The 15,233-nt window shown below is 43.0% G+C and overlaps 1 protein-coding gene across 1 annotated transcript in view; it reads right to left on the minus strand.

The window, feature by feature from the left end:
- The window catches only part of SUSD1 (sushi domain containing 1), a 133,574-nt gene that overhangs the window by 88,483 nt on the left and 29,858 nt on the right, over positions 1 to 15,233 (minus strand). Inside the window, exons 3-5 of the mRNA XM_066604430.1 lie at positions 14,100 to 14,252; positions 3,328 to 3,480; positions 1,530 to 1,709 (exon numbers count right to left, since the gene is read on the minus strand). Of these exons, the coding sequence (XP_066460527.1) occupies positions 1,530 to 1,709; positions 3,328 to 3,480; positions 14,100 to 14,252 (486 nt within the window). The remainder of the gene's footprint in view (positions 1 to 1,529; positions 1,710 to 3,327; positions 3,481 to 14,099; positions 14,253 to 15,233) is intronic.

Genomic DNA, 15,233 nt, shown 5'->3' on the forward strand with positions numbered 1-15,233 from the left:
TTGATACTGGTAAAAACACCTTGAACTTTATAACTCAGGTATTTTTCAGGTATTTTTTTCTTATGGAGAAGTCTATTGGAAAATGGATTTTAAAATAGCCAACTCTAGAGTGTCCTGTGTTTGCATAAAAACGCAATGGACCCAAAAATCTCAGTATAAGTGAGGAAAATGGGACAATAAAACAATTTGTGCAGTGAGTTTGATATTTCCTATTGACCAACTTACAGCTATCCACAGCCTTTTTTGCAGCAAAAAAGTCTGGAATAGGCGCTGAAAATGTGGCTTTAGACTCAAATCACTATTTGTGAAACCACCTGAAAGTTGTACAGTTTTACAAAGCTGTAGATGTCTGTGGACCATTGTATGCTGTTCCATACTGCATCATATTTCAGAGGTATATACTCCCCACTAGAAGCAGTGTTTCTAGGGAAGAATACCTACATAACGTGTTTCCCCAAAAATAAGACACTGCCTTATATTAATTTTTGCTATAAAAGGGGCACTAGGTCTTATTTTTGGGGGTGTCTTAAATTTACCTAGCAGGCCTGGTCCGGGTCCTCCCGCTGCTCTGCAGAGCTCCGACATGCTGAGCCGCATCATTGATTGGCAAATTCATAAATTCCGCTCAGCCAATCAATGCAGCATTCGATGAACCAATCACAGCCATCACATTGGTTCATCAAGCGTTAAATTGATTGGCTGAGCAGCGCTCAAAAACCAATCAAAGCCGTCACTTCTTGGAGGGTGGATTTATGAATCTCGTGACCAGGAAGTGATCATCTGTGGGTGAACAAGGACTGCAGGACGCACGGCGGAGCAGACAGCAGCAGGAGGACCTGGATCAAGCCTGCTAAGTAAGTATGCCTTAAAAAAAAGTGTAATGCAGCTAGGGCTTATTTTTGGGGTAGGACTTATATTTCAAGTCTCCCTGAAAATCCTGAAGAATCAAGGTAGGGCTTATTTTCAGGGTAGGTCTTATTTTCAGGGAAACCGGGTGGTAGGGCATTCAATGAAACATGGCACAATTAGTTTTGCCGGGGTTCATCCGGACACTGTATGTTGCCATGCTCCAGCTACGTATGTGAGGTTCTAAGTATACTATCAAAAAAGATCTGATTTTATGAAGAAGAATAGAGAGTAGATAAACTGTAACAAGCAGATGGGTAATAATGATGGCGCTTTACATTATACTGACTTATATTGTGTTCGAAGGTCACTGAAGGCTTTATAAGGTCACACATTACAATTTAAGGGGCTTTTAACATGGTACGACTTGTGGGGTGCAGATGCCCAACGGGTCATCACAGCGAATTGTTGCTGTGATTTTACACAGGAGTGATCATTGCTAGTAAATGGAGAAGGAGCGACTGGCAGTTGTCCATAAGTGAGTGCCGTTATTCTACGTTATTGAACAATTCAGGTCTATCAGTAGCAACAGCAACCTCATGCCATCTCTATTCCCTATTCCTATTGGTGAAAACGCTGCAGTACTTACAGACAGATCGCAGTATTTCCCATTGCTGGCCTACCTGTGCAGCTCACTGTCGCACCTTCCCAGATCCCATTGGCTTTACAGATTGATGTATTGACTCCATGATCAGGTTGGAACCCAAGAACACACGTGTAGGTTACTTGGCTCCCGAATGTGGTTTTGGCTGACAGTATCATTGCAGAATTAAGACGGGACGGAGGCAGTCCACAATTAACCTCTGCATTTTGAAACAAAGAAAGACAAAAAGTCACAAGCTACTTCACATCTACCTAATCCATCTTTGTGATGGTGAGCAAAGAATACTTTATGTATGTCCTTCACCTATTTGTTGCCAAAGTTATATGTAAGGGTGGTTTCACTTTAGCGTTATGGGAGCAGGAAAAGTGAAGCCTCTGGCCCAACGGGTCTGTCTTATGATGGAACCGAAAAGCGCCAAATGGACTCAATTGACTATAATGGGGTCCGATCAGTTTCCACCCAGCTTCCCGGCTTTTGGCCCTAAAAAAAAGCACTGCATGCAACTATTTTTCTTCTGGTATCTTGTATATCTGCGGTGGAACCTCCGACAGCTCCAACGCAGATGTGGAACCACCCTAATACCTCATGATTTTAGACCAGAATATAAGGGGTGAAGCGTAGACCATAATAAAGCTTAGGGTCTTAGCTTTCAAATGATATGAATATTCTAAGGGCAATATTCAGGTGTAGCTTTTTTGCTGGTTCTGCATGTGGATGGAAGGACGGAAGGGGTCAGCTTCAAGTGACATCATGAAGAAAGATCCCAGCCTGTTACTGTCATCACTCCCCATGTACGGCCTTCTAACCATCTCATGGAGATGCAGGAACTTTTATTCATGGTATCACCGTCTTATCAATAAGGTTGTTGTTTTTTTTTTAAGGCGAACCTCCGGGCCTGGAGAATCAAAGATGGCCAACTTCTCTGACTATCTGATGCACCCTGTGCATACCGTAGTATACATCAGTAGTGTAAGACAATACATGCTGCTCCTATTGGCCAACAATACTCATGTGGGCATCATTGGTTAATCAAAGTAGATGTAGTGTCTTAGACTAATGATGCAAAGGAGTGCACAGGGTACATCAGGTAGTCAGAGAAGCGATGCGGCTATCTTTATTTCTCCGGGTCTGGAGGGTCACTTTAAGTCTTTCGTTCTGCTACAGAAGAAGATGAGCAGTTTCATGTAACCACCTCCCAGTGCCTAATTGGACCATTTATTTACTCAATTACTTACAGGGGTTTTCCAGACTGTCAGTGCCAGGATACCCCGGGGTCGGAGCAGAAGCTTGTAATTGCGGACACATCTCCTATTAATTTTAATGAGACATGTGCATACCGTTACAAGCTTCGGCCACTACACAAGAGTCAGAACAGTGGCTACCCCAGTGTAGCCCGGCACTGACAGCCAGCACTGCCTGGAAACCCCCTTTAAATGTTTATGGCATCTGGATCATGCAGATTTTTATCTCTTCCATGTTGGTAAGGCTCAGTTCACATCTCCGTCAGGGCTTCAGTCATAATTCCATTTCTCCGCTCCATTTTTGGAGGAGAGCAAAAGAATTAAAATGGAAAGAAAACAGATCCATTTTTTCCCCCCATTTATTTCAATGGTTTTTTTTTTAAAGAAACTGAAAGCTTTCTGGTTACTTCCGTCCCATTAGGTTTCCATGCTTTAACAGAACAAGTAGCACAGCCTGCAGTGATGTGAACATGGGCTACATGAGCAGGATGATCACACAACAAAAAATATACAGGAAAAAGGATAAACAGAAACATAAAATCTTCTTTAACTTAATTTGGACTTTTACTGATTTACCTTTGCATAAAGATTGACTATCATTTGCTTGAAACGGAGCGGTACCGTTGTGTAAAGTGAAGCCTTCCTCACAGTAGCATTCATAACTCCCGGGAATATTTTTACATTTCCCATTCTTCCTACAAATATCCGGATCTTCACATTCATCAATATCTACAAGAGAATGGTCAGAATAAATATTATATTAAACAATGATTTTTCAGAGGATCCTGTTTTATGAAAAATGAAAATATACAAAACAGAAGTGAAACAGATGAAAACGGATTGCTTTTTATATTGTAGTCAATAGGAGATTGAAAAAGAGAAAGCAAAGGATCTGTTTTTTGTTTTTTTTAAAACTGGAAACAAATGCGTTTTTGTTTTCGCGTAAAAAGTGGAATGTAGATGGAAAATTGAGAAATGGACTAAAACTGAAGGTCTTCAGTGTCAATGTGTTCCTATGGCAGGAAAACGGAAACGATTTCCTTCTATTTTGTTGCTCCCAAAACAGAACGACTCAACGGAAAACAAGAACGCAGGAGTGAAATCCCTGCAATTCCAGTGTAATCATACCATGTAGTTGATGCTTTTAACGAGGTTTTATTTATTTGTCATTATTCAATATATTATTCTTCATACTTGCAATGAGGAATGTTGTAAGAATTAAAGACCTCCAGAAGATGCGGCACACGTGCAGAATATTTCTGTATGTATGCATGCGGATTATGGAGCAGAAATATTTCACACGTGCCTCAGCTACTTGAAAAAACTACTGAAGCCCCCCACCCTCCCCACCGTCCTCTCGGATCAGTAAGTATGAATAAACTTTCCATGCCCAGGTTCCATTGTAAAGCATTTGGAGCCTGAGCTTTCAGTCATGATGAACCTTCCCCCCCGCCACACTCTCTGAAACTCATCACTTAGATCAATTACAAGTTTTGGTCACAGGTCTGGCACAAAATACTGAAAGAAAAAGTACTGAAAATGCCGTGCAGCCAGGTAGAAACTGAAGGGACCCCATTATAGTGAATGGGGTTGGTTCGATACTGTTCAGTTCAGTCATAAGAAAAAGGCCTCATGTCCATAGCACGAGCGGACCCCCCAGTGCGGAATCCCACGGGGAATCCGTCCGTGCCCCCAGCCCATGGACATTTTCTTACCTGTCCGGATGCGGTGCGGGTCTTCTCAGTCCTGACCGCCTCTTCTTTTCCTCTGCACGGTGTAGTGTAGGATCGCACCGCTCGGCGAGCCCCGCACATGCGCAGTGCTTTTTTTTTTTTAAATCCCCCACTTTACCGCGGATCCGCGGCACATCCATGCAGGAATCTACAGTAAATGGAGTATGCTGCAGGTTTTTTCCCCCGCAAATCAGGAAAATTGGCATCTGCAGGTATTTAATTACCTGCGGATGCCCAATGATTGTCTATGGGACGATTAAATTATTGATCGTCCGTGCGGATGCCCTGCGGGAAATCTGCAATTCAATTATGCCCATGGACATGAGGCCTAAGTCCTTTGACCAGAGGATTCCCCTTTTCTGCTCCCCGAATTGAGCAGGAAACCGGAACCCCCGACACAGATATGAAACCGTTCTCAGAGAAATATCAGCCTTGGACGCATTTAAAATAAAACTTAAAAGGCACCTGTTCAATTTGGTATAGAGGGCAAATAAGACACTTGCTCTTTACATCTGACATTCTAGCAAATTGATTGTTGTTATTATGGCACTAGCATAATATTTTACTGCAAATTATACCTACAAAATACAAAAAGCAATATACAAAATTAATTGGAGAACGAATTGAACCAATCTTCTTAGTATAAAGACGCCATTCATGCATTAGAAAGCTTTTAGAAAGGTTCCCTCTAAAGCTATGGAATGTTTTAGCTGCAGCGGGTCTTAAGAATCTGGATTTATTTGTATGTCACAAAGAAAGTTTAATAACGGTAAAGTGCTGCAAGCAAGGCAGGTGTGAGGACATTCAGGCACGTTCATTCTTCTGGTGAATGCAGCTGATGGGGATGTATGTATAATAACCTGAACTCACACAGCACAGAATAATGCCCTTCATAATAAGCACTTGTGTTGACTCAATCCTTTATTAAAATCACATGCAATTTCTCAAATTCGTATATGAAGCAAACAAAACTTATTCGAGACTCTTTACTGAAAAAGTACATACTTCGTGTTTGGAACAAACAAGGGATAATTGGCCTTGAAGGCGGCATTTGGAAATTATACCATTTTGATTTAATGCCAATAATGGATATATAATATGGCACAAAAGCTAATGGTTGTGCATGCAAATCTCCTGGCCTAAATAGGCTTAGATGTTGTATTTTTCTTTCTTTTGGGATACATTTCTGGATTGGGCTTTAAGAAAACACCTGTAACAATTGTACTGGGTAAAAACAGCATTGCATGGTGATTGAATTATTGCTGCATCTACAGTACTTCAGGAAAATAGGGGGTGTAGAAACTACATTAGAATCTGTGGCCTGCCAGAGGCTACCAGGGACCCTTGAAGCCATTTCAACCTAATTTAGAACAACCTTATGCTAGGAGTACATGGAAACTGTGTGCCAGAACAGGGGTCTTTCAACCAAAGATCATTGAGGTTAATGAGCTTTTGGCTCAAGTCATAAGTATCCATGTGTCGAGATTCGAACCTGGGACCTCCTGTGCTCCTCTGCTGATCCTAGCATTGTCCTTGCTCCTATTAAATCCACTTCCTGTCTCCCTGTCCTGGCCACGCCTTGCTTCTAATCAGGCTCACTTTAAAAACCTGACCCTGCAACTGCACCAGCATCCTATTGTGCTCCAAGACTTGGTCAAGCTCTACTTCTGCCTGCTCCTCTGCTATTCAACTGACCCCTGTCTTCCCTTCTGACTATGCTACCTGCCTCCTCCATCCATACTGTGAACTGAGACCTCCTGTTAGGGTTGCCACCTGACGGTAATCTACCGGCTTGGCTGGTATTTTTTCTGTCAGGCCGATGTCGTTTTTTTTACTGGCCCCATTAGAGGCTAATATTTTTAGAGCCTGCATTGCCCCCTAGTGCCGGTTAACCCTTCTACGGCAGTCCTGAAATCAGGAGAAACACAGACCTGAGAGCCGGCAGCTTCCAGGACCTCCAATGATGTCACGTCATGTGATACCCTGTGTTGAAGGAGTCCCGGATCACATGACCACGGGGAGCTCAGTAAATGTAAGACTCTGTGTGTGTGTGTCTCTCTTTTCTTGGAGCTGTGGGGTCTGGATGGATGGAGTGAGTGGAGCTGTGTCTGATGTGTGTGGGGGTCAGGATGATGTAGCAGAGCAGTGTGTGTGATGTCTGGGGATCAGGATGGATGTAGTAGAGCTATGTGTGTGATGTCTGGGGGTCAAGTTGGATGTAGCTGAGCTGTGTGTGTGATGTGTGGGGATCAGGATGGATACAGAGGTGTCGTATGTGTGATGTGTAGGGATCAGGATGGATGTAGTGGAGTTGTGTGTGTGTGATGTGTGGGGGTCAGGATTGATGTCCGGCCGGCCCTGCAGTGACAGTGTCGGGACCCGAGGAAGAGAGCGGAGGAGCAGTACAAGCGGTACGAGGTATGTACCATGTACTGCATAAAATCTTGTATGTTAGGGTTTAGGTGGTATACGTTATACCAGCTGTATATATAATTACATACAGGACATATCTACCTTACATCAGCATCACTATATACAGGGGAGGTATATCTCCTGTATATAGTGATATGGACCATGCTGGAGTAACCTGGGTATCGCATGTATATAATTATATATGTGTTGATTGTATGCGAGTGTCTGCAGTGTATTCTCACTAGTAGATGGTGTGTGAATCACACTAAATGTCATCTACTTGCGAGAACACACTGGTCTGGTTCCCGCACATGCACACAGCGCTGGACTGGATCCAGGAGATAAAGAAGGGGGGAAAATGCTGCAATAAGCCACGCCACTTTTTACCATGGTCAGTATATTTTTGTGACAAAGGTGGCAACCCTTCCTCCTGTTTCTTATCCCTGGCTTCCCTTCTGACTACGCTACCCTCCTCCTCCATGCACACTGCGAACTAATGCAGCATCCGAGAAGTGGGCCACGTCTTAGGAGACAGGGTAGAGTTTGGGCCTTGTCATGGCTCTACCGTTTCCCACCCGGAGGGTAACTGGTGACACGTCCAAGAGCTGAGGACAGATTATTAAACAGGAAACCCAATATTGGATTACCTTAGTTTCTTTTGTCACAGGTGATGCCACTATTTCTTCCGCAGCGGGGAATTCCTAGATGGTGGAGTAAATCCTCTCTCGCGCAGCTTCCGTGGGGGAATTCCTGGTTGTTGGAGTAAATCCACACACACACACAGGTACTTTTTAAGATGCGGCCTCTAGAAATGGACAGGCGATTCATCGTTTTACTCAACTTTAGTAACAAATACAGTTCAGCAGTTTCCTGGACAGGCGGTGCGACAGGGAGAACTCTCTGGATGTCAGGAGAAACTACAGCCATAGTTATCTGTAGGTCCTGGCCCAGTACCACACTCTCTTCTAATCTCTACCAGTCCACACTCCTCACGGTCAGGTTCATGCTGCTGAACTCTTGGGGATAGTAGTCCCCGACAGCAATTAGGCCATTCTCTCATGCCTCTTCCATTCTGCCCCACACAAGTTGAAGATACCTGTGTGGAATCCCTGAAGACCTCTCTGCTGCAGGTCCAGAACAGAACGCGCCAATAGACTCTCTCTTTCATATATATATATATATATATATATATATAAAAATATATATATATATAGTAAGGTCACGTGACAGACAAAAAGATACATAGCCCGGACAGTCAACTTGCATACCAGACAGTTAACCCTTTCAGTGCTGCTGCTAGGCAATGCACACCATTCTTGCAACACAGAAGACACTGACAAGACAAATGCATGCATATAGTTATGGAGGGGCCCCATTGTACTGGGCCACTACACTAACACCTCCCATTGCTGACTCCTAGCTCCATCCTGACTACTCTCCAGACCTGCTAGTACTACACCTCAGGCTGTACCATAGTGCCTGAAATCTCTACACCATCACTACGAACCACAGGTCAAAAAGATACAATGAGGCTATATTGTGAGTTGGATAACCTCCCTTTTTTTTGAAAAAATTAAATTTTCAGTACTATTCTACAAAATTGTTGCACAATTGTCCTTAAAGGGGTTTTATTAGACTAAGATAATCTCCTTTTATTTTGCTGAAATGGTCCTTCCACTAAGAGATGGATATTGGCTTTCTACCAGATACTTTTATTCCTGAGGGTGATGAACCTCCTTCTCATAAATATATGGACAAGTGGGAAGATACATTAGGAATCCCTATTCCGCTAACTTTATCGCAGATCATTTTGAAGCGAGTGGCTAAATCATTAATCTGTACCACTTATAAAGAAATGCAGTACAAACTCATGATGCCCTAGCCTAGGCCTGGTTTCATTGCTTAATCCTTCCCTACTGCCCACATATTGTAGCTCTGAGGAACCCTTTTTTCATATTTTCTGGACTTGCTCTTTTATTCTTTCCTTTAATTGATGAGGTTCTATATACCTCAGTCCCTTTAGACCCACTTCATTACATGCTTAATGCTGCATCAAAAGGGATGGGTAGAAAGTTCACCAGGCTGTTTTTATATATCTACTGTGGCAAAGTCTCTGATTGCAAGAGTGTAGAGACAAACGGCCCCTCCCTCTCGGCTCGACCTATATACTAAGTATATACAAACACCTTGGACTTGTTTAGAGCAATTTGGGATCCCTGGGACTACTGGTGTATCATCAATTCCCAATATTTATGCTTACTCTGCTTCTCTGTAGTGGGTAGTAAGGTACATGCGATTTTCTTGCCTGTCAGGCCCACCTCCCCTCTTTTATTCTTCCCTTCTTTCCCTTTTGTTTTGCACCCTCCCTCTGTCTTGTTTTATAATAGGTGGTGTTTATGCACTCAGGTCAATAGCCCTGCGAGTTAAAATGAAATACCCTTCCCTGATTGGGACCACTGCATAATATTGTCTATTGTTTTGTTGTTATTTTATTTTTACTCTTTCGAAAACCAAAAGTTAATAAAAATGAAGTTTAAAAAATAATACACATACAAAGGGACTTTACAAAAAGATTAAAAAGAGGAAATAAATCTAGACCGGCAATAATAATACAGCTACCAGTTGACCACAGGGGCACTACAAAATAAGGGCCAAAGAAGACAGTAGGGAGTAACTCAAGGTATAACAAAAAAAAAATAAACATTAAGTTCATGTAGTAGATAAATTGATAAAACAATATTAGAAAAAGACCATGTACTGTACAAAAAGCAAAAATTAATGAGCCGAATTAATAAGGCAGAGTGCAAGTGCATCAACGAAAAAGAAAATACAATGATATGATGTCAATACCAAACAGAGCTCTAGAGGAGATATGTATGGATCCAAGCTATAATACCGCATTTCCCTGAAAATAAGCCCTAGCTAAACTACATGGGAAAAAAAGCCAGCAATACCCACCTAGCCGGCAGCTCTGGTCTCCAGCGCTGAGGCAGGCTGCCGTGTTCTCAGCGTTGACACAGCACTCTCTTTCTGGTGACGGGGCTTTGAATACCCTGCCTCCAGCAAGTGAGTGCCATGATTGGATCACTAGCACCGCTGGCTCAGCCAATCAGAGCCGGCGCTCAATCATTCACAGCCATTCAGTGAATGACATCACTGAATGGCTGGAATTGGTTCATCGAGCACCGGCTCTGATTGGCTCCAATCACAGCACTTGCTTGCTGGAAGCGGGGTATTCAAACCAGAAAGAGAGTGCTGTGTCAACGCTGAGAACACGGCAGCCTGCCGCATTGCCGGAGACCAGTGTGAGGGACCTGGACGCTGCAGTCCAGGTTAGTATAAGACCCCCCCCCCCCCCCAAAAAAAAAATGACACTGTGCCCATTTTGGGCAAAAATTTATATAAGACAGTGCCTTATTTTTGGAGAAACACAATAGTTAAAAACCTGCAGTGTGTAACAACTCAAGGATAGGTCAAAAGTCTCACAGATTTACGAGGAATATAAGTCCCCTACAGCACGGATATCTATTACAGACACAAAAATTTCTATGTTGCACAGAAAAATCTACTACCTTTAGCATTAACCCCTTAGTGACCAAGCCTGTTTGCGCCTTTTGATCAAACCAAATTTTGGAAATCTGACATGTGTCACTTTGACATAGAATAACTCTGTAAAGGTTTTGCATATCCAAGTGATTCTGACATTGTTCTTTCGCCACATGTTGTACTTCATTTAGGCACTAAAAATATTCCGATTGAATTTATGAATATTTATTAAAAGCGCCAAAATTGGGAAAATTTTGAAAAAATTGTCATTTTTTCACATTTTCAACTGCAATATCTCAAATATGTGCAATCATACTGCACAAATTTTTGATAAGATATATATTTCCATCTGTTTACTTTATTCTAGACACATTGGAAAAACTTTAGTTTTTTTTTTAACCATTAAGGGTGACTACGGTACCTACTACAGTTCTTTTTCACTGCGAAATTCGCAGCGTTTTTTTCCTCCAGGGGTCTATGGGACTTGTTAATGTTAAAATCGCATCGCGCAAAATCGCGATTTTGTGGTTAATTGCGATTTTGCGCGTTCGCGATTTTAACATTAACAAGTCTCATAGACCCCTGGGGGGAAAAAACGCTGCAAATTTCACAGTGAAAAAGAACTGTAGTGAGTAGAGATGAGCGAACGTGCTCGGCCACGCCCCTTTTTCGCCCGAATACCGCGATTTTCGAGTACTTCCGTACTCGGGCGAAAAAATTCGGGGGTCGCCGTGGCGCCGCGGGGGGTTGCAGCAGGGAGTGGGGGGGAGAGGGAGAGAGAGAGGGCTCCCCCCTGTTCCCCGCTGCTACCCCCCGCGCCGCCACACCTCCCCCCGCCCCCCGGCGCACCCGAGTACTTTTCGCCCGAGTAGTGAAGTACTCGAAAATCGCGGTGCTCGATTGTGAAATCTCCCTTACCGAGTACGTTCGCTCATCTCTAGTAGTGAGTAGTCACCATAAGAGACGTACAAATTTAACATTACTTATCCACATTTTGAGGAACACTGTGTTTTCCTGCACCAAACCAAAATTGCAAAGGCTCATAGGTGTCAGAATAATTGATATCCCACAAATGACCCCATTTTTAAAAATACACATTTGAATGTATTCACTGAGAGGGGTCGTGAGTATTTTGACCCCACAGTTTCTTTTCAGGAATGAATGCAATTTAGAGGAGAAAAAAATTTAAAAGACGGGATTTTTTTCTATAGTGCACATGAAAATTAGTATTTGCACCCAAAAAGAATACTCCCATTTGTCCTGTGTTCAGAAACATACCCATTGTGGCCCTAATATTATGTCCGTATTCACAACGGGGTCCAAAACTAAAGGAGCAGCCAGTGGCTTTCAGAACAGACATTTTGCTTGAAGGTGATTTAGGCCCCATTGCCCACTTGTAGAGCCCTTGAGCGGCCAAAACGATGGAGAACCCCCATAAATGACCCTATTTTCAAAACTAAACCCCTTAAAGCATTCATCAAGGGTAGAGATGAGCGAACGTACTCGTTTCGAGTAATTACTCGATCGAGTACCGCCATTTTCGAGTACTTCAGTACTCGGTTGAAAAGATTCGGGGGGCGCCGGGGGGCGGGGAGAGGCGTGGCGGCGTGGGGGGTAGCAGTGGGGAACAGGGGGGAGCCCTCTCTCTCTCCCTCTCCCCCCCACTCCCCACTGCTACCCCCGTGCCGCCACGGCGCCCCCCGAATTTTTTCGCCCGAGTACGGAAGTACTCGAAAATCACGGTATTCGGGCGAAAAAGGGGCGTGGCCGAGCACGTTCGCTCATCTCTAATCAAGGGGTGTACTGTGTATTTTTACCCCACAGTTTTTTAATGAATCTGAGCAAAGCAGGAGGGAAAAATTACGATTTTAATTTTTTTTTGGCAAATGTGTCATTTTAAAAACAGGTTTTTTTGTACAGTACAAATATGAATGAAGACTTTCACCCCAAAATGGATCCCCTGTTTGTCGCGTGTTCAGAAACATACCCCCAATATTATGTCTGTATGCACAATGTGGCTCAAACCAAAAGGCGCATCAAACTTCAACCATGTCTTAACTTTTACATAATCGCTATTATCCATTGGATAACGGCGATCATGTGACCGGGGAACTTTCCAGGCTCTCGGCCCTCCACAGCTTCTGCGCTTGCATCCGCCATTTTGCTAATGGGCACATGCGCCAAAGTTGGGGAATGGTTCACGGATAAAGATCCTGTTGGAGGACATCGCCAGAGGCCTTAGGTAAGTAATTTCACTTTCCCTCATGAATCGGATTTGTGATTGGAGGTGAAACTTAATTTTTTTTTACTTTTACGTGATTGCCGTTTTCAATTGGAAAACGGCAATCACGTGACCAGGGATCGCATACTGTGGGCCCCCGTGAAATCTCCAGGATCTCACCTACGTTTGGTAGCCAGGAGCAGGGAGATTTTAAATTACCCTGGCAATCTGCGGCTTTTGCACATGCGTCCTCCATGTTGGTGGCGGGCGCGTGAGCAGAAGCCATGGTGAGGACCACAGATAAATCTGGGGCCTTAGGTACGCTATTTCATCTCCCATCACAGATATAATCCGTGAGGGGAGATGAAACTTAAACTTTTTTTCTTTTTTTCAACTTTTTTAAAACTTTTTTTTACTTTACATGATCGCTGCTATCCATTGGATAGCAGCGATCATGTGACCGGGAACCACGTACAGCAGCTCCCAGTGACATCGCTCTGCTCTAGGCTACACATGGGAGCCGGGAGCCAGAGAGTTTTTAAATTTCCCAGGCCGCTCGCCCTTCTGTGCGCGCCCGACGTATGACATCGGGTGCGCCTGCGCAGAAGGCGCCATCAGGACCTGGGAGGCCAGGACACCGCGGGTCATCGTGGAGAAGGCAAGTGAGTACTTTCAGCTGCCCTGATGGATCCAATAGGTCATCAATATTTAAATCAGAAAAAAAAAAATAATCTGTAGCTGCAACACTGATCTAAATCTGAATGGCTGAAGTGGAAAAAAAATCATCCTACTCAAATACCGAATTGAACTCCACAGAGATGTTGAAACAAGTCAATGTAAGAAGACTGAGCAATGTCTGGATTAAAGTACTTCTGCAAAGATCAGTAAACTGCTATTCAACAGCTCTGCAAAAGACATATCAATGATAGGAAGTGTTTGGCTACAAATATTGTTTCTAAAGGTGCTATGACCGAATATTTCGTCTAAAGGGGCAGTTTCTTCACAAGGGTGCTCTGGATGTTAGCTGAGTGTCCTACTTCTATATGTGCAGCAATTTATTAAGAATTCTAATTGTTAACCCTTTGCAATCCAATTTTGGATTCATTGTTTCCTAGGGGGCTTTCTCTTTCTGCCATTTTACAATGGCACCATCTGCTGGCTAGAGGCAGTAATTAAGTATGTGACATGCCGGAGAGGCCCCCGACAACAAAGCGGCCAGTGATATACAGTACAAATACTCTGCCGGATGTCTTCCAATATCGGAGCTGCACAGGCTTCAATCAGGATGTTGGAAGAAGTCAGACAGTGGATTGGAAAGGGTTAAATTGCATCATAACTATTCAGTTTTTGAAGTTATCTCCAACACGGAAACACTTTTTACACCCCTGCATTTGTTATAAATGTAAACAATCCACTTGTCACGGTCTGCTACTCACCTATACAAAACGTGCCGTCATTGGGTATGAAGTTTTCATGGTTGTTGGATGGCCGGTACCCTTTCAGGCAGATGCAATAGTAGCTTCCATGTGTGTTATGGCAGGCTGTGTGTTCTCCACATATCTTATGTCCCATTTGGCATTCATCCTTATCTGTTGAAAGAGAATATAGCATGTTGCAGAGAGTGAACAGCTGTATATATGGGATAATGTACCCCTAATAGAAAGATATTAATATTAGCATTTCCCAACCTATTTAGATTAAATAAACTATAGGTTCAGTTTCCTACGTTCTTCTTTAACCCCATCCTCATCCTAACCCATGTAATGAGATATATACACATTGTGTATAATGCATGGGCAGAATTGCCAACTGTCCCCAAATTGACGGCTAGTCCACAAAAAGGGGATATTTTTTTCTGCCGTCTGTAATGTCTGGCAGAAAAAAACGGTGATTCTTCCCTCCTTGTTATTTGTACTGCGCAAATGTAATTCAAATAGCTAATTTCAGCAAGGAAGGAATAGAGAGAGAGAGAGAGGAGGCGAACACTTAATTCGGCCAATCACCGCCATTCTTGAAAGAGCCTACGGGCTGCTCAGACTGAAGCTCTGCCTTCATCATTTGCTCTCCATGTGGTGGATCTGTCTTGTAGAAATGATTTGTAGAAATCTCCTTGACAGCTTTTAAGTTTGTCTGTTCCCAGTGAATGGCTGCTCCATTCTCTCTTCTTGGACTGAGATGGTACAGCCTCCTGTCACCCACTTCCCACCTCCTGGTCTTATTTATATAGACAGATGCTTTCTTATTATTTACAGAAATTCCCAGTAAAGGTTAAAAAAAAGTAGGAAAAATATTTAGGACATATTAATGAAGGTGAACGGGCCGCAGTGTTGTGTATGATTCCAATTATATTTTTATCTGAAAGTCAATGAGAATCGCATTTGTATTTAGTGCATAGAGTTTATCGTTCTCCATTACAGTTGTTTAACATGGGTATTAGATTGAACTCAGACTGTCAAAAATGGTATATAGATGATGCAGATTTAATGTATACAGACCTGGATTGTGTAAATATGTGTGACTTTGGGAATGAGGTTTTAGAGATAATTAAAATATATATCTTATCGATATTG

The sequence above is a fragment of the Eleutherodactylus coqui genome, chromosome 5, assembly GCF_035609145.1.
Source record: "Eleutherodactylus coqui strain aEleCoq1 chromosome 5, aEleCoq1.hap1, whole genome shotgun sequence".
Classification (NCBI taxonomy): Eukaryota; Metazoa; Chordata; class Amphibia; order Anura; family Eleutherodactylidae; genus Eleutherodactylus; species Eleutherodactylus coqui.